The sequence below is a fragment of the Micromys minutus genome (assembly GCF_963924665.1).
Source record: "Micromys minutus genome assembly, chromosome: 10".
Classification (NCBI taxonomy): domain Eukaryota; kingdom Metazoa; phylum Chordata; class Mammalia; order Rodentia; family Muridae; genus Micromys; species Micromys minutus.
This window is the reverse complement of record NC_137979.1, coordinates 21,569,096-21,588,756: the sequence shown is the minus strand read 5'-3', so window position 1 is coordinate 21,588,756 and position 19,661 is coordinate 21,569,096. Positions and strand designations below refer to the sequence as shown.

General features: G+C 46.9%; 2 protein-coding genes across 2 annotated transcripts; both read left to right on the top strand.

Annotated features, from left to right (window-relative positions):
• Nucleotides 1-1,150: 1,150 nt before the first annotated feature.
• Nucleotides 1,151-3,003, top strand: KCTD11 (potassium channel tetramerization domain containing 11). The gene has a single exon (XM_080922856.1). The coding sequence runs from the start codon at nt 1,265-1,267 to the stop codon at nt 1,961-1,963; it is 699 nt and encodes a 232-aa protein (XP_080778982.1). The 5' UTR covers nt 1,151-1,264; the 3' UTR covers nt 1,964-3,003.
• A 376-nt stretch (nt 3,004-3,379) lies between these two features.
• TMEM95 (transmembrane protein 95) lies at nt 3,380-4,619 on the top strand (the record flags this gene model as incomplete). The annotated part of the gene is made up of 6 exons (XM_080923491.1): nt 3,380-3,581; nt 3,810-3,866; nt 4,021-4,101; nt 4,206-4,226; nt 4,359-4,439; nt 4,528-4,619. 6 exons carry the CDS (start codon nt 3,380-3,382, stop codon nt 4,617-4,619), a joined length of 534 nt encoding a protein of 177 aa, XP_080779617.1.
• Between the last annotated feature and the right edge of the window lie 15,042 nt (nt 4,620-19,661).

Sequence of the window (19,661 nt, the reverse complement as noted above, 5' to 3'; positions counted from 1 at the left end):
CTCATGAGGTTAGGGTTCCTCTAGTAAACGAGGAGGCTGATCAGCACCCGGTGGATTGGCGGGAGGGGCTTTTGAGCCCAGGCGACCAGGGAAGCCACCGCGTGGGAACCTGGGCTTGCCCGGATGGCCCAAAGGCATCCCGGGAATGCGAAGGCTCAGCATCCGCCCCCTCGGGAGTTCCCGACCGGGATCCAAACTCGAGACTTGTATTTTCTCAGAGTAAGAGGGATGGACTGGAGACTCCAGCCCCAACCAAGTAGTACTAGTGAGGTCATGCACACCTGCAGGGAACGAGGGGCCGTCTTGGCCACATCCGCAACAAAGCCTGTGAATCATCCCACCCCCGCTCCCATTGCCTGTCCAGCTCGTCCACCCCACCTCTCCCCACTGGCAAGGCCCGGCTGCCACCCCTAGCAGAACCCGGCCAGCCCCCGGGGGCGTGGGGCGGGGCGCTAAGGGGCGGGACTGTCGTTTAAAGGGCCACTGACCGCTGCCCTTAGGCCACTTCCTGGGGGTGGAGAGGACCTCAGTGGCTGCTGCGACAACCCAGGAAGGTGGTAACGCCCAAGTCCTGAAACTCTGTTTGTTCCCAACAGAGTCCTGGGACACTCTCAGCTCTGACTGCGAAAGCATCGTCTCTTCCCAGCCATACAGAACTCCTGGACACCGGCTCGTATCAGCTGCGCCTCCATCTTTTGGGACACCTGCCCCTAACCCTGGCTGGGGCTCTGGACAGGTCCTCGGAACCCGGCGTGGACTCTATTTCTAGAAAAGCTCAGAAACTCAGCGTCCTATCGGTGCTCGCCACTGTCACCTGCTGGTTGAATTCCTGAAACCCACTGTTTGAAGTATACAGGAGGGAATCGCTGACCACGCACAATCAGAATCGTCTGGACCAAAAGCTCCCTGATCCTGTCTGGCTGCCTTCTGTTCTTTACATCGGTTCTTTCATCCTCTCCGGGACTTCTGTGGCCTGAAGCCCCCAACCACCACCAAAGTAGTGAGCTTGGGTGAGCTACAAACTTTGCTGTCTTGTTCTCCAACCTCTGCCTCCAACTTAGCAAGTCTGAACGTTACCACCAAATTCTTTCCAAACCCGGAAAATTTGCTTTTTCCTTCTCCTTGTCTGCCTCCTATATTCCCCAAAATTTCCCCCCCTCCTGTGTCCTCTTCACCCCCTTCTTTTGGGGGCCCCGTGACCCTAAATGTGGGGGGAACACTATATTCCACTACACTGGAGACCCTGACACGCTTCCCAGACTCCATGCTGGGGGCCATGTTTAGGGCTGACACGCTAATGCCACCCAATCTCAACCCGCAAGGAGATGGCCATTACTTCATCGACAGGGATGGCAAGGCTTTCCGGCACATCCTAAATTTCCTGCGACTAGGCCGTCTGGACCTGCCCCGTGGGTATGGAGAAACTGCCCTTCTTAAGGCAGAGGCTGACTTCTATCAGATCCGGCCCCTTCTGGATGCCCTGCGGGAATTGGAAGCCTCTCGGGGTACACCTGCATCCACAGCTGCCCTGCTCCATGCAGATGTAGATGTTAGCCCCCGCCTGGTGCACTTCTCTGCTCGAAGGGGTCCCCATCACTATGAGCTGAGCTCTGTCCAGGTGGACACCTTCCGAGCCAACCTCTTCTGCACTGATTCTGAGTGTCTGGCTGCCATGCGCAACAGATTTGGTGTGGCCAGTGGGGACAGAGCAGAAGGAGGTCCACATTTTCGGCTAGAGTGGGCCTCCCGCCCCCAGGAACTCCCTGAAACAGAGTATCAAAGACTGGGGTTTCAGCCACTGTGGACTGGGGGCCCAGAAGATCGGCGGGAGGTAGTGAACACGCCTACGTTCCTGGAGGAGGTGCTACGAGTGGCTCTGGAACATGGTTTCCGCCTGGACTCTGTCTTCCCAGACCCTGAAGACCTTCTGAACTCTAGATCCTTGCGCTTTGTGCGCCACTGAGGATGTAACCCTTCACTTGACTGTGGAGACGAGGGAAAATGAGTCAGCCAAGGGACTGATGGCTCTTCTAGATCCTCTTTCTAGTTCTGGTGTGGGAGCTATGAGAGTCGGGGATCCCCACCACACCTGGCTGGAGCCTAGAGCTGGGATTCTCAAACTGAGCTGCCCCGGTGCCCCAAGACTCGTGAATGGTCCAGAAGTTCTATACTGGGGTTTATATTGGGACAGTATCATGTATTCTCTAGCCTGTTCTTGATTGAGTATAGGTCCTCTGTATTCAGAGATGTGGAAAAGAAAGAAAGCACCTCTTTTCCCAGGCTAAACCTAGCAGAGCTCTGGAGGGTTAAGCACTAGGCAGGAGGACATACTTTGAATTTATGAAATTGTAATCTGTTCTCTAGACTGTGGTTTCCTCTACTGGAGCTGGCACCTATCTTACCATGACCATTAAGAGGCCAGGACACTCCGGGAGGATTTTTAACTATGTCCTAAGCCACCTACTGTGGGACACCCCATCCTAGGATGACATAAAGGGAGCTAGGAAAACCCCCATCAGCATGAGGGCTGGAGTTCCCTTCTGGAATTCCGAGTGTTTCAGAAGCCTCTTTCGTGTGTGTTTGTGTGTGTGTGTGTGTGTGTACGTGTGTGTACGCGTGCGTGCTGATGCTTGGCTCCCTGGTGTCTTGGTTCCCATCCCATCAATGTTGCTGACTCCTGTGTGTGTGTGTGTGTGTTGGTCTTTCTGGCATGTCCAGACCTGTTTGGGGTTGCTTAGCAACTCTCCAGGCTCAGGTATGTATGTGTGAGAGCAGAGTCAGATTTAGTTTAATCACAGGGTGTGTGTGTGTGTGTGTGTGTGTTTATGCCTGCACCGCCACGTAGGCAGGAGGGCCTTGTTTGAGTTTGAGTCACTGGGCTCTTCCTATGAGAGGTAAAAGCCACTGGGCTTAGCTGGGCCTCAGAGACCTCTGGGAGCTCTTGGTTGCTGAGACAACCATGAGCCTGTTGCTAGGAAATGGCTGGGTAAGGCCTAAGGCTGTCCTGGGCAGAGATGAGGTGGAGTTGGGAGTCAGGGAGGATGTGGGAAGGGTAGCATTGCTGCGTTCCTGGGTGAATGGGATGCGCATAAACGCCTTCATTATTGGGTGGAGTCATTCATCTATCACTGTGACTTACAAGAAGAAAAATAAATTGCTTTCAGACCACAGATGTGTAAAGGCCACTATCCCCTTGCAACAGGAACCCCAATTTATCTGTTCTAGAGATATGTTTTAGCCTCCAGTTCTTGGGGGCCCAGGGACAGCTCTAACTGGAGCTGAGGGGTAAGACAATGGCATTGTTCTGGGTCAATCTAGAACCTCCTACATGAAGAGCCAGAACCCGAATGTCAGAGAATTCTGAATCTACCCTGGTCTGATGGGTCCAACTCCCACACCCACCCCAACAGGCTCCATGTGGGTGCTGGCCCTAGGTGGGGTGCTCTTGGCTGTGGCCGAGGCTTGTATCTTCTGTCGTCTCCCAGATCGTGCCTTGCAAATTCGACTGCATTACCTCAAAAACCAGATGGAGCCGGAGTGGAAGGAATGGGCTTCCCCAAATTTCTCGGCCTTTGCCTTAGGTAATATCAGACACACAAGGGTAGCAATAGTCACCTGTATTTCCTAAGGGAGCTGGCAGGTGAGTTCCAGGCTAGGCTTCTCGGTCACTGCTTCAGTCCATAGCCCTTTCTGGACACACTAGCCTCTCTCTTTGGGAGAACTCTGTGCCCTAGGAAATAAGAAAAACAAAACAACCAAAGACAAAAACTCTGGCGCCGACTCTAGCTCATTCTTGTCCATCTCCACAGATGAGGTGTCCCTGAACCAAATCACAGAGAAAACTCACCGAGTTCTGAGAGTCGTAGGTGAGGTCTGGGGGAAGCTGACACCTTGGGACTTAGGAAGACCCAAGACAGGATATGGGGGGAGGGGAGCTGGAGAGAGGAGCCTATCTGGGACGCGTGTGGAAGGCAGCACTGTTGAGATCTGGGGCAATATAGCTGTGCTGTGCCTCTCCAGAGATTAAAAAATCCATCTCCGTGCTTCCATTATATTGGCAATGGCTTCAGAAGACCAAGATCCCCCAGTACACCATGGAAGGTATCGACGGGGGGCGGGGGGCGCATCAAGGGGGTGCCTAGGATTTGTAGCCGAGTGGGGCGTGACCGAACAGGTCAGCCACTCCTCCTTGCTTGTCATTTCAGCTCTCTGTGCTCCTGCTTGCCGTGAGTAAAAAGAAAAGGCCGTGGAGCCCCCTGGGGAGCGAAGAGAGTAGGGCTGCCGGAGGAACTTGGGTGGCTGGAAGGGTTGGAGGCCATGGCTTCGCTTGTCAGCGCTGTTCCTGTTGTCTCCTGCAGGGGGCAGCACCATCCTATACAACTGCTCCACCTGCGAGGGCAAGAAGGAGTCTTGTTGGCCCCAAAAGCGCTGCCTCCCAGGTTCTTTAATCCTCACCCTCCTAAGATCCCGCAGGTTCCCTGGTGTGATCCACAGGGATCATCCACGGTCTCCTGGGTTTCCTTGCAGGAAGTCACGATCTGTGGGACGCTAGGATTCTGCTTCTGTGTTTCTTCATAATTGTCCTGCTTTTGGGTGTTCTGAGCCTCCAAGTGGAGTGAGTTATGGGCATCTTCCCAACCCCCTTCCCTGATTCTCTTCAGGTCTCCCATCCTCTGTCTCCTTTCAGGTTCCAGCAGCTGCAAGCAAAAGACTTGTGAAGATGTAGACCGCTTTCTCAGCCCCGACTCTAAGGAATGCGTGCCCACACATTTCACATCCCTTAGGGTGGGAGCCAGCCACTCTTTAGACCCAGCCCCAAAGCCTCAGTCTTCCAGACCCTAAACCTCAGACTTCTGCTTACCAATACCCGTGTCAGATGGCCTCCAGGAACCCAAGCACCCACAGCTGGAAAGTCCCTCCCCTTCTGTGTTCTACCAATCAGACAGAGCAGTGGATGATGCCAGGAAGTTATCTACAGAAGGAAAGAATCCCTTACCACCACCACTCCCACATCCCCTCTGTCCATTCCCGGAAAGCGGGGGACTGTTGGCCTGTAGATGTTGCTCTAGGCCCTCCAATGACTGATCCGGAATCCGGGAATGAGGGTTCTGGAAAACTCTCTCCCTCTGGGGTGAGACCACATCAGTCAACTTGCTGGCATACAGTCCCTCCATTGTATTAATATTGCGCAGCCTGGGCTTTCCCCTCCGGCTGTGTGATGCCTTCCATCCCTGCCTGGCTCTGTCTGCAACTTGGGCAGGCAGATGGGATGGGGATTCTTCGGAATTCTAGTTAGGGGTGCCCCCTCCCAATAGATATTTAGCAATGTCTGGAGTCTGTTTTGTTTTAATTGGAGGAATGTGTGGCTGGCGCTAGTGGGTGGAGAGCAAGGCCGTTTGCTAGACATTCTGGGACACACAGGAAAATCCTGTCCTAATGTCAACAACTTATGGTGGAGGAACTCTGGTTGTGCTGGTCCTCCTTGTATCAGGGGCTCAGGAGTTGGATGACAGGGTTTGGGAAATGAAGAGAGGCCTGTCGTCAGCCGTAGGTCCTCATGGAAGCACCGAGCCCAGATGGGATCTCAACCTTCACCTACTTTTCAAAATGGGTGTCTGGAAGGCACATGTAGAACAGCCTGGACGGCTTGGAGGCAAAGCTCCTAAACTGGCTGAGGCAACTTGGTAGCCATTGTTCTCACTTTTGAGACAGGCTCTTGTCAGGTTAGCCAGGCCTTCAGTTTGCTATTAGGCCAAAGATGTCCTTAAGCCTCTGACCGTCCTGTCTCTACCTCCTAAGAGCTGGGATTATGGGTGTGAACCGCCATCTGGCCCTCACATTCTAGACAATCTTTTTATTATATACATGAAGATACGGGTACCTGAGGTCACATGAGAGCACAAACATGTCCAAGATCATAGGGAAGCTTGTCCTTCATTTGACAGCAGTGAATTCCCATCAGTTAACAGGTAGTATCACTACTCAAAAAGGAGAAGGAAACCCCTGGATGTCCTGATCTCAGAGGTGGCACAGCTCTGTTCCTGATGGAAGCTGCCCTGTATGCTCCTATGTCCAGCCTCACTTCCAGGATCAACACTTTATGGTTGTTTCTGTTCTCCTGCCCCAATATTAATAGATCAATAATACCACCCAATATTCAAGGACCTGTCTGCCCCTTCTCCTGTGGTGACCTCCAGCCTACCATGAACCTTTTAGAGTGGACGTTAGGCTGCCAGATGTTCCACCTGGATGCAGATGCTCCTCTTGAACCCAAGTCGGTCTCCATGGTTACATCCTGAAGCTGCACATCTCTCACTGCTTGTGATGAACTTGGATTTTGGAGTGAGGCTTCGTGACTTCAAATCCTTGGTCTGCTCTTACTGGGCTTTGGGAACTTTTTTTTTTTAAAAAAAAGATTTATTTATTTTATTTATATGAATACACTGTAGGGAACGGTTTTTTTTTTAAGATTTATTATTTTATTTATATGAATACACTGTAGCTGTCAGACACACCAGAAGAGGACATCAGGTTCTAGATGGTTGTGAGCCACCATATGGTTGCTGGGAATTGAACCTCTGGAAGAGCGGTCAGTGCTCTTAACCGCTGAGCCATCTCTCCAGCCCCAAGCCTTGGGAACTTTTAACCTATTTATCCTGTCTTCGTATTTTGGGTTTTTTTTTTTTTTTTGGATATTCTTTGCATTTATATTTCAGATGTTATCTCCTTCCCAAACTCCCCTCCCCCTGTATTTTGTTTTTGACACAGTCTTGTTTTATAGCTGGGATTAAAGGCTGGTGCTGCTAGTCTCAGCAGTCCCAAATATTTTATATGAATTTGTTAAGACTGAAATATTCCTTTAAGGTAAGTACTATTGTATTTCAGTAAATATATATTAGGGACGAGAGACAGCTCAGTAGTGAAGCACTCTTTCAGAGGACCCAGGTTCTATTCCCAGCATCCACTTGGTAGCAACAATTGTCCAAAAATTCCAATTCTGGGGGTCCAGTACTTACTTCTATCCTCTGTGAGAACCAAGGATTCACGTGGCACATATATCTACATGTGGAAAAGACATTTATACACATAAAATGAAAACAATCTTAATAAAACAGTTATAAAATGTACTTTTATTATATGTTAAGGGAAAAAATACCTATCATTAAGCTGTGGCATGCCTAATTAAAATTCTTTGACTTCAAAGATGTTAAAATGTAAAAAAATTAATAGAATTTTTAATCTGCTTTTTGTTGTTATTCTTGATGCTGTTATGCTGTTTTTTTTTTAAAGATTTATTTCATATATGTAAGTACACTGTCGCTATCTTCAAACATGCTAGAAGAGGGCATCAGATCCCATTACAGATGGCTGTGAGCCACCATGTGGTTGCTGGGAATTGAACTCAGGACCTCTGGAAGAGCAGTCAGTGCTCTTAACCACTGAGCCATCTCTCCAGCCCTGTTATGCTGTTTTTGTTTTTTGATATAGGGGTTTTCTGTGTAGCCCTGTCCTGGAACTTATTCTGTTGATCTGGCTGGCCTCGAACTCAGAGATACACTTACCTCTGCCTCCTCAGTGCTGAGATTAAAGAAATGCACCAGCACCCACCCCAGAAAATTATCTCTTTTTAAACAATCAGAAGGTAACTGTGTATGGCAGCTCATGCTAAAATCCAACGCTTGGGGCTTGAAAGCTGGAGAATCAGAGTTGTCCTTCTTGGTTTCACATAAAGCTCAAGGCCAACCTGGATTCCAAGAGACTCTGTTTTTAGAAACAAAACAAAGCAGGGTCTAGAGAGATGGCTTAGTAGTTAGCACTCTCTGCTCTTACAGGACCTGGGCTTGGTTCCTACTATCTTTTTTTCCTTCATCAGAATTCTGACCCACCATGTGTTTGCTGAGATTTGAACTAAGGACCTTTGGAAGAGCAACCAGTGCTCTTAAACTCTGAGCCATCTCTCCAGCCCCCTGGGCTTGGTTTCTAACACTAAATAACCATCTGTGACTATAGTTTCAGGGAATCTACACATCCTCTGACATCTGCAAGATTCCTGTATGTGTAGGGTACACATGTGCACACACATACACAAAGTAAAATAAAAGGCAAAAAAATTAAACATAAACAGGAGCCTGGAAGTGGTGGTGCACAGCTTTAATCCCAGCACTTGGAGACAGGCGAATCTCTTGAGTTCCAGGCCATCCTGGCCTACAGAGAAAGCTCCAGGATGGCCAGAGCTACGTAGTGAGACCCTGTCTTGGAGGAAAAAAAATTGAGAAGGCTGAAGATGAGGGTGTGGTTTATTGTTAGAACACGTGCATATCATACCTGAGTCCTTTGTTCCATCCTTATAATCAGCTCAGTGGCAGAACACTCACTGGCAAGGTATTGGAGAGGGATAGAGGCAAGAGGATCAGAAGTTCAATGTCAGGACTGGAAAGATGACTCAGAGGTTAAGAGCACTGGCTGCTCTTCCAGAGGTCCTGAGTTCAATTCCCAGCCACCATATGGTGGCTCACAACCATCTGTAATGGAATCTGATGCCCTCTTCTAGTGTGTCTGAAGACAGCTACAATGTACTGATATATAATAAATCTTTAAAAACCAAAATGTTCAATGTCATCTTTAGGTACATAGCAAGACCAAGGCCAGCCTAGTACACATAAAATCTTGTCTTAAAAATTAATTTCCTGGAGATGTTCCCTATCTCTCTTCCCTGCCTGCAAAGTGTAGGCTGGGCATCAGCATCTTTCTTGCTACTCTCTAAACGAACCTAGCTGGAATTTCCAGGTTGGTCCATGAGCAGCTCAGACTTCGTGTGACCAAGCAAACCTTCCCTCACTGAGATTCCCAGAGATTTTTCTGTGATCTCTGACATGATCCACACATCCTCCTCGTCTTCCCTCTATGTGAATACCTACAAGCGCTCTTCTCTCCAGTAACCAAGTGATTTCTCCCTCGTAACATGTACAATCCGGCTGCCACTTGTTTAGCACGTTCTCTCCCAGGACTGTCCACCCTATAAATCTCCCCATGGCCAAATTGAATCCTGTAGCTTCCTAAACATTTCTCCTTTCTACCATTGCCTGGGGAAGGGTGTCTTCCCCCTGGATTGCCCTTCTGATTTGGCACAGAGCATTCCCACGCAGAGCTGCCTCTGAGGTATGCTAGGGGAGAACGAATTCCTTCCCCTTGCATCTCTCAGCTATGGCACCAGCTACATCCTATATTGGGGGGGGGGGTTGGGATAAGGGGGAAAGAGTTGAGACAGGACCGTATGTAGTCCAGGCTGGCCTTGAACTTTCTTTTTTTTTTTTTTTTTTTTTTTTTTTGGCCTTTAACTTTCTATGTAGCGGAAGATGATCTTACTGATCCTCCTGCATCTGCTGCTGGTATTACAAGTGTGATCACCACTTCCAGCCTCTGTGTGTGTGTGTGTGTCTGTGTGTATGTGTTCAGTATTTATTAAAGCTATTGGAAATATGTTTTAAAGAGTTATTTATTTATTTAATGTAAGTACACTGTTGCTGTGTTCAAACACACCAGAAAAGGGCATCAGATCCCATTATAGATGGTTGTGAGCCACCATGTGGCTGCTGGGAATCGAACTCAGGATTTCTAGGAAGAGCAGTCAGTGCTCCCAACCACTGAGCCATCTCTCCAGCCCCCTACTGGAAATATTGTATGCTGATAAGATACACAACCTGAGGGGTAGGGGTGTGAGTCAGTAAAGAAAACAGGGCAGAAGTCACAGGCAGAGACTAAGAGCTTTTTGGAATAAATTGGATATTCTGGTTTTGCTGACCATCTTCTTTGTGGGAACAGAACAGGCCTGCCCCAAGGCTTGCTGGGAGGAGCATACAAACCCAGAAGCGTTCTGTTCACACAGTAATGGAAGGGGCAGAATGGTTTCCATTCTCAACTCCTGCCAGCATCAGAGTGAACTCAGATTGCCCCATTAAGGGTTTGATGGCCTCATTGGGCCCAAAGCTGCTTGCCAAGCAAGGGCCTTAGGTGTTTTTGATGATATGGACACCTTGCAGGGGAGAAGCTTTCTGAGTGACATCAGCCTTAGTCATGGCTATAGTCAGCCAGGCTGGTCACAGTGGACACCAGAGGGGAATCTGACTTGGTGGTCTTTTTTTTTTTTTTTTAACTTCTCTGGATCATATTCTTTATTATTATTATTATTGTTGTTGTTATTTATTTTATTATATATGAGTGCACCGTAGCCATCTTCAGGGCATCAGATCTCATTACAGATAGTTGTGAGCCACTATGTGGTTGTTGGGAGTTGAACTCAGGACCCCTGGAAGAGCAGTCAGTGCACCTAACCACTGAGCCATCTCTGCAGCCGGATCATGTTCTTCCTATGAAGCTGCTATAGGAAGGGTCTCTGATCTCCATTTCTACCATGTCTGGCACATAGATAAAAATGAGAGACATCCTTGATGTTTCCAGGCCTTTCTCTGGCACTTGGCAATTCATGAGCAGGGTGCACAGGAGGTGTGTGTGTGTGCAAGCACATGTGTGTGTGCATGCACATGTGTGTGTGAGGTACACATGCATGTAGAGAGGCCAAAAGTCAACTTTGTGTGTCATTCTGCACAGCTAATTTTGTTACTGTGTTCTGTGTGCACGTGAAGGTGCATATGCAGACCTCAGTGAGCCCATGAAGGACAGAGGAGGACCTTCATACATCAGTTCTCCCTTCTGTCTTGTTGAGGTAGGGTCCCTCTTGGTTTTTGCCACCCTGCCTACTCTGGGGTAGTTGGCATTTAAGCCTCAGGTGGAGTCCCTGTCCCTGCCTCCCATCTGGCTGTAGGTGCTGCTTTTCATGTGGGTTCTGGGGATCAAACTGTCCTCTAAGTCACCTTGAAGGTTTCATTTGCATTTGTCTTTTTTTTTTTTTTTTTTTTTGAGATAGAGACCTTGAAGATCACTGATTGGCTAGGTGGGCTAGCCAGGGACCTCTAGGCATCTGCCTGTCTCCACAGTGCTGGGGTTTCGGAGGCCTGCCTTTATATGACGATGTTGGGGATCAAATTCAAGTCCTTATTCAGGTGCAGCAAGCACTTTCCACTGTCTCCCTTGCTCCAGGCTGGCTTCTCTGAGCCCTTCACCAAAGAAGAATAATAGTTGTCAGTTGTAAACCAAAAAGACAGTGGCAAAGGCCTTTAACCACAGCACTCAGGGTATAGAAGCAGGCACATCTCTGTAAGTTAGAGGCTAATCTGGTCTACATAGCAAGTTCTGGGCCAGCCAGAGCTATAAAGTACTATCCTGTCTCCCAAATAAATTTAAAAATGAAGGATCCAGAGAGAATGTGCACCATTTGGAGGAAGTTGATACTCTCCTGGAGATCCAGGTTCTGTTCCTAGCACAAACAATCAAGTGATTTGCAGTTACCTATAGCCCCAGCTGTAGGTGATACAACTCCCTCCTCTTGCATCTGTGAGCACCAGATTTATATTTCACAAACATATGTGCAGGCACTCAGACATATATAAAATAAAAATAAATGCATCTTAAATATAAAAAATAAAAACAAAGAAAGCCAGGTATGGTGGTGCATACCTTTAAACGCAGGCAGAGACAGGCAGATCTCTGCAAATATCAGACCAGGCAATCAATGGGACCCTAACTGTGCCCCCTCCCCCATGGATTGTCACCTGATAAGATCCACAAGAGCAGTGGGAACAGAGGAGATGACCAGAATGTCTGTGTGTGTGTGGGGGGGGGGGTGTTCAGAGCCCTGTGAGTATGTAAGAAAGATGAACAACCTGAGACCAGCTATCAAGAGGCAGATCAACTTTACTTAGGGTGATTCAAGGCTTATAAAGTTTTGGAGATCAGGGTGGTTTAGAGAGTGCTTAAGAGCACTGTATGTTCTTCTCAAGGTCCTGAGAGTTCAATTTCCAGCAACTACATGGTGGCTCACAACCATCTGTAATGGGATCTTCTGGCGTGCCGGCATATATACAAATTGAGTACATATATGTATAAAATAAATAAAACCTTTTAAACAATAAAGTTTTGGTGGACTGAGAGTAGGAACATCTAGGATGGGCAATTAGTTGAAGGCTTAGGGCACCAAAATGCCTCATTAGCATGGGGAAGCATTTCAGGAATCTCCAATAGTAGCTGAACAGGCTTTATCAGGAGAAAGGAAATTAGCCCAATAATCTAATTGAGGCTATGCAACATTCCTCAGGTAGAGGCATGTAAGGGGGCTTAGAATTCCCAAGACAAGGTCAGAGGAGAAACACCACTAATGAAGGGAGTCTCCCAGCTATCCAGTCATAGTGGACTTTGACCTTAATTAGCAGAGTTTTCCCACACTATAAACAACAACAACAATAAAAAGCAGCAAAGGACTCTCACAGGAGAGATGGCTCAGTGGTTAAGAGCACTGGCTGCTCTTCCAGAGGTCCTGAGTTCAATTCCCATCACCCATATGGGGCTCACAGACAGTAACTCCAAACCCAGAGGATCTAACTCTCTCTTCTGGCCTCTTTAGGCACTGCATGCATGTGGTGTATATAGGTATACATGTAGGCAAACATACATATAAAATAAAAACAGAATAAATAAAAAAAAATTTAAAAAGCCCAAATTCTGTGTATGCCATGGAGAGGTAGGTCTCTGAAGCCCCTCTTCAGTTCAGGCTCTGTGACAGGTTGTTGGTAGAACTTTGTAGATATGATACGGTACTGCTCTTGAGTCCAGGTCTCAAGGATCTAACATTTTCTATTCCCTAGTTTAGTTCCCAACACCCACAGGGAAGTGTCCAATGGACTGATTGGGTGTCCTCAACATAGTGGCTCCCAAAAGTAATAACACAAGAAAACGTTTGAAGTCACACAGTTTTCATGGCCCAGTTAGAAAGTCCCACACTTGATTGGTGATACATACATACTGTCCCAATACCTGGGAGACAGGAGCAGGAGGATTGAAAGTCTGAAACAAGTCTTAGATACACAGTCATGAGTATGTATCAATCCAGGCCAGCATGATTGATATAGCAAGTCTCTGTCTTAAAAAGAAAAGAAAACCACAAAAATATCACACAGCATTCTTTCTGAAATGTCCTATGGGTTATATAGATGAACTCTTGTTAATTTGGGGAAGGGACTTTTCATTGGAAGCCAATCCAGAGGCTAACTACTCTATACTACTCTATACAGAGACACAGTTATCCAGTGATGCCCTCAGGTAGGTGTGTCCTGTAAGGGAAGAAACATAGATAGAATGACAGGAAGTAATTTGTTCATGTCCTCAGCCTTGTAAGTGGTAAATCTGAAATCCAAACTCAGTCATTATGAGCCAGGAAGAGATGGATCCGCAGTTAGAATTCACTGCTCTTGCAGAGGATCTAGGTTCATGAAGTTCCCAGCCATCTATCTACACGGAAGCTAAGGTAGCTAACTCCAGTTCCAGGAGATCCAAATGCTTTTGCCAACCTCTATCAGATCCTTCACACATGTAGTCCTCATACATGTATCAGACATGTGCATATATTCACACACACAATTAAAATGTTAAAAAAAAAAAAAGCCAGTTGGGCATGGTGGTGCATGATTTTAATCCCAGTAGAGAAAAAGCAGAAGCAGGTGGCTCTCCCTGAATTCCAGACTAACCTGGTCTACAGGACAGCCAGGGCTGTTACATAGAGAAGCCCTGTCTCGAAAAACCAACTAACCAACCAAACAAACATGCAAAAAACCTCCTCAGGCAATCAGACTCTAGGGCTGAGATCTAAATCACTGTATTGGGATGGTTCTTACATCTGCTACAAGCTTGAGGAGACACAGTAGCTGTGAACAGAAGGTGTCTACACAGAAGTGGGCAGTGATAGGTTATTTCTCCGCCGCCAGAGAAAAGAGCCAATTTAAACCAGATTAGATTATATTAAAGGCAGTTTATTGGGAAGCAGGTGAGTTCACTGGGCCCAAGGACCGAGGACAAGGAAGTCCCCATGGAGAAACATGGGTTGGGGGGTTGGTAGAGTGAGGGAAAGAGAGAGAAAGGGCTTGTACACACATACACACACAGAGAGAAGGTGAAAAAAAAGAGGGAAAGACCAAAATGTCTAGATTATGTAGGGAGGAGCCTTTGGGGGAAGGGCAGCCCTGTGCCTGGGCTGGAAAGTTCAAGGCTGGGGGGACGGTATGCCAACTAGGGACTAAAGGATGCTGGAAGAACCTGGAGGCCAGATCTGCTTTGATATGTAAAATATTGACCTCAGTCCCTCATCCTGGGTCTGAAACCAAGCTGGCAGCAACTCTAGAAATTAGTGAGGCAAATGTAAATTGGAAAAAGAAGGGACTTCAGGGTCCTAGGAGGTAGGAGGGTCTAAGAAAAGCCGTCGGTGGGCAGCCAAGAAATTCTAAACTGGGAAAGGGCAGTGGCTGGATCCTAAGAGAATACATGTTGGCAAAGGTTGGAAACTGTCATCTGTACCAGTTCTAGCAAAGGAAAGCTTGATCTCCTTGACTTTGCCAGGAGATGCTGTGTCCCAGCATCTCCATTAGCGAGATCACACAGGAGATAGGCAAGACAAAGCATCTGCTATCAAAGAAGGTAGGTTACTGGCAGGTTGGTGAGGCAACAGTGGAAGAGAACAAAGGTCTTGGGATGCAAAGGAGATTTGATAAGTTAGGGATGGGTTTTTGGCACACAGTAAGACCTGGCTGGAAAAACTATTCCAAGCAAAGGGACTGACTTCAGAGGGATAAGGTAGCACGCTGAGCTGCCTTTCCCTGGTGTAACACTACCATGGCTGAGGCGGCCTGAACAGAGCAGAGGAGAAGCTAACAGCACTGATGCAGTTCCTGGAGCAAGAGTCCTGTGGATACTCAAGCTGTGTGCCTCCGGCAACCTGCCTCTGTGAAGCCAGGGGGATGTGGGAGTATCCAGATACCCTTTCTGTTACTCCTCCTGGATCTCTGGTCCTGTGCAGGAGAAATTGGTCCTGCTGGTGTGGGTAGATGTGTCCATCTTTCTCCGTGTGTCTGCAGGGAAGGCAGAGGCTGGGGAAGGGGTGGAGCCCAATCTGAGGGTCCAGGTTTAAGATGTTAATGGAAAGCCCATTCGTTAATAACTAGTTGGGAGGAGAGGCTTCTAAGGACGATTAGATAGTCAAACTGCACACTTCCATATCTCACTCCCCTTTACAGGCAGAGGTGGGGATGATAGAGGTAAAAAACTCTAAGTTGGAAAAGAATCGATAAATAGACTCAAGACGGCAGGGTCGGGACGGCAGGGGGGGGGGGTGGAGGTGGGGGTAGGCACACCAAAAGGCTAATCCCCGAATTCTTTCCCCTCACGCTAAAGATGGAAGTGTGGGGGGGGGGTGAGTCTCTGTGTTTCCTGCCGAGGCATGATGGAGTGTGGAAGACCTAGGCCAGGAGTCCAAGCTATAATGCCCCCAATTCTCAGCCTCCTCTCCATCTGTCATGTTGGGATATAATAAGAAATGTATATTTGGTCTTTGTCCCAGTTCCTGCCACAGAGATCCTAAAACCTTCGGAATTTCCCAAGTGATAGCTGAGCCAGGAACATCTGTTGCTGTTTGGATTAAGCCCCTTTCAGTCCTACCTGAGTTTATGTTAATGAGGAGGCTTAGGAGAATGGGGTCTGTGGCCAGATGGTTCTGGCTTTCAGCCCCGGCGCCCAGCTGCTGAGATGGGAAGGATGGCTAGACAGTGAGAGCATCACTGGAGGCCATATAGGATGCTTGCATGATGTCTATATAATGGAGCTGCCACTGTGAACTCAGCAGAGGGCTGCTGAGCGGGCTTGTGGCTTGGTAAACACAGGAAGGTTCTGAGAGGGTACCTCGTACTGAGACCACAGGGGAAGCCCTACCCCATCCCTGTGCCTCACCTGATAAATCTTTTCAATCGGCTATTCATCAATAGCCTTTACAGTGCTATTTGTTTGTTTGCATATATCTGCATACATTATACAGATGTGCACAGCATTTGCATATTAATTTATGCAGACTAGGGTAAGCTTGAAGCTCCTCCTACCCCCACCTCCCGACTTGTATAGTCTGGAGACCCAACTCCATAGCTGCACTTTTGGTTTTGAGTTAGAGATCTTATTAAGTACGTAGCAAACAAAAGTTAAAAGGACAAAAAGCCAGTGGAGGAGCAGATAGATGGAGGCTGCGGGTGGACAGCAAGACGTCAAAGTGGGAGTTTATTACATCCAGCAGAGAGGGCTGGAGTAGCTTGATTGAGAAACCAATTAAATCTGGGGCTTACAAGCTGCCGGCAGAATTCACCTGGGAAAGCTAAAGCAGTTGGCTAGCTTTCCACCAGTGAGCTTCCAGCTTCCCCCGCCTCTTCCCTACTGCAGGTGTTTCTCTAACACAAGGCAAACAATGGTAATCTCTGCCGGAAATGGTTCACCTTGCCGTTCTCAAGGGCAGGATGCTTTTTTTATATTATTTATATTTATATTTATATTATTGTTGTTGTTACTTTATTGAGACAGCATTTCTCTGTGTAGCCCTGGCTGTCCTGGAACTCACTCTGTAGAGCAGGCTGGCCTTGAGGCTGGCCTGCCTCTGCTTCTCGGGTGCTGGAATTAAAGCCAGCACCCAGCGCACATGCCAATTTACCAATATAATTCACATTATACCAAGTGCTAGGATGATAGGCATGTTGAATACCCATTTTTCTTTTACTTCTCTTGCCGTGACTACCTTGCATGTTTCCATGTGTCCCTCCACATGTGTTAGTTCAACTCCCAGAGGGGCTTCATGATGATCAGATGTTGGACGACACTGAGTGTTCAGAGGAAAATATATTTTTATTCAGGAAGCTCATGAAACCATTATGTTTCTCATGGAGAACCCAGACATTACTTTTTATTATGTTTATTTACTTGTTTAGTTATTTTGTGTGTGAGTGTGTGTGTGTGTGTGTGTGTGTGTGATCACGCACACACTCCATATCACTTCTGTAAAGGCCATTTTGTCGCTCCAGCTTAGATATTACGTGTTCTGTCTCTGGTTTGGAATGCCTTTTCAACATCTAACTGGTACTTTGGGACTCAGTTCATATTTCCTCTCCCTCGATGCCTTCACAGCTTTATCCAGTGCAGTAAAAGCATTCCCTCAGGGCTGTGGCTATAGTTTGATAGGAGAGTAGTTGACTAGAGAGCATGGGGCCTTAGGTTCAATCCTCAGCATTGGAAGGAAAAGAAGGATATTCCCATTTATCCATTCTTCTGTATTATCATGTGTCTATCTGTCTAATTCAGGCAGAATCGCTATTTCCTACAAATTTGTTAACTTCACTTCAAGGTGCAGCTGAACTGAGGCTGCTGCATTACTCTGGAGCTCCTGACAGATGACTCAGGGTGCCTGCAATCTCTGCTTCCTGGCAGAAACAACAGAAATTTCTTACTAGAGAAAAACATCTCAAGTTTTGGCCCTGTGATTCCTATAGATTAAGATCAATAGTATATTGCCTCAGATCATGAGTCATTAGACACACAAGGAATTAATTAATCATAATTGAGAGTCATCAGTAACAAAAATATATCTCTGTAAGGATGTATAATTAGAATCTAAACATCAAATGAGACCAGGCATGTTGGCTCTTATCTATAGCCCTAGTACCCAGGAGGCACAGGCAGGTCTGAGGCCAGCCTGGTCTACATAGTGATACCTGGCTTCAAAACATTTATGTGTGTGTGGTATTTGTATATCATGTATGTGTATGGACTGCACGTGTGTATGCATGTGTAAATGTGAGTGTGGGTGCCCATGGGTGCTCATAGGGAGGTGCAGAGGAAAGGATTAGGTGTTCCTGTCTTTAAAACAAAACAAAACAGAACAATCACTCTTACTCAACAAAGGGCTTATATGGAGAATATAAAAATCAGTTACTAATCTGTGATGAGAACAAGAGCAGGCCACTAGAAAATAGTGAGGGGACAGATAAACATACAGACCCTTCACCTTAAAAGATGTGTGGCTGTCAAAAAAGCATCTGAAGATCTGAGGACAGCTTTTGGGACTCAGTGCTCACCTTCCACCTTTGAGTCTTTCTGCTTCAGCTGCTGCATTGTGTACTCCAGGCTACCCGGCCCACAAGAGCTTCTTGGCAAGTCTCCTGTCTCAGTTTCCCGTCTCCCCAACAGTATTGGGGTTAAAGGTGAATGTCACAGCATCCAGATCTTTTCTTTCTTTCTTTCTTTCTTTTTTTTTAAAGACACAGTTTCTCAATGAAGCCCTGGCTGGTTTGGAACTCACAAAAAAAAAAAAAAAAAAAAAAAAAAAAAAAAAAAAAAAAAATCCAGGCTAAATAGCCATCTTTTTTAATGTGGGTTCTAGGGACAAAAGTCAGGTTATCAGAAATGCTTCCCAGCCCCTTTACCTGCTCAGCCATCTCCCAAGGCCTCACAATGAGATATAGTTACTTTTTTTGAATTTATTTCTTTCTGTGCTTCTGGCAATTAATGTCAGGGCTTTGTGCATGTTAGGAAAGTGTTCTGTCACCCAGCAACGTCTCCAAACCATCAGGTCGGGTTCTGTATAGATCAGGCTGACCTGGAACTCACTGTGTGGCCACCATTGGCTCCAACTTGAATCCTTCTGCCTCAGCCTCCTGAGTGCTGGGATTACAGGAGTGGACCATCACATTCAATTAATATGTTACTTTTTAAATCTAATACCTGAGAAAAGGGTATTTGGTTTATTTTTTATTTGTTGGATTAAAGAAAAACACCTTTATTCATGTGTGGTTGGCACTCAGACACTGGTGACATTTAAAGCACATAATTTGGCACGTTTTGATGGATGTGTACCCAGGAAGCTTCTCGTGCAATCAAGATAATGAAATTAACTGCCTATGTTTCATATGTCTCTTCACAATCATCTCCTTATTTCTCTTCCTGCAGTTCCCAAAACTTTATATGAACAGATCCGTAAAGTATGTCCTCTTCTGTCTGTCTTCATCCACTCGGCGTAATTACTCTTTTAAGTTATAAACTTTCATTACTCTAAATTGTGTGCAGCCTGGTGTGGTGGTGCAGACCTTTAATTCCCACACTCAGGAGGCAAAGGTGTACCTCTGGAGTTCCCAGCCAGTCTGGTCTACACAATGAGTTCCAGGTCAGGCAACATTACATACTCAGAATCTAAGATATGTGTATGGGGGGGTTAGTTCTTGTGGGTGCAGGAGGTGGCTGCAGAGGTAAGAGGCACTGGGTCTCCTTGGAGCTACGAAGTGAATCTCCAGACCATCGTGAGCTAGCTACACAGTAAGACCTTGTCTTGTGTGTGTGTGTGTGTGTGTGTGTGTGTGTGACAGGGTTTCCCTGTGAGGTTCTGGCTGTCCTATAGACGTCTAATTTTGAACTCAGAGATCTGCCTGCCTCTGCCTCTCTAGTGCTGGGATTAAAGGTGCGTCACCTCTGCCACCTGGGTAGCCTTGAGTGTTTGCCTGCATAAGAACATGTTTGGCACCTACTTTGGTCAGAGGACAGTGTTGGATCCCCTGAGACTTGAACTATAGATGAACGTGGGTGCTGGGAATTGAACCAAGATAGCCCAGCTTTTAACCATTGAGCAATCTCACTACTAAGTCTTTGCCTTAAGAAAAAAAAAAGTAATTCATCAGACATCAGTATAATTGCATTTTAGC

Bases quoted from the DNA above. Each gene is read 5' to 3' on its own strand.
- KCTD11 (XM_080922856.1), top strand. From the start codon at position 1,265: ATGCTGGGGGCCATGTTTAGGGCTGACACGCTAATGCCACCCAATCTC.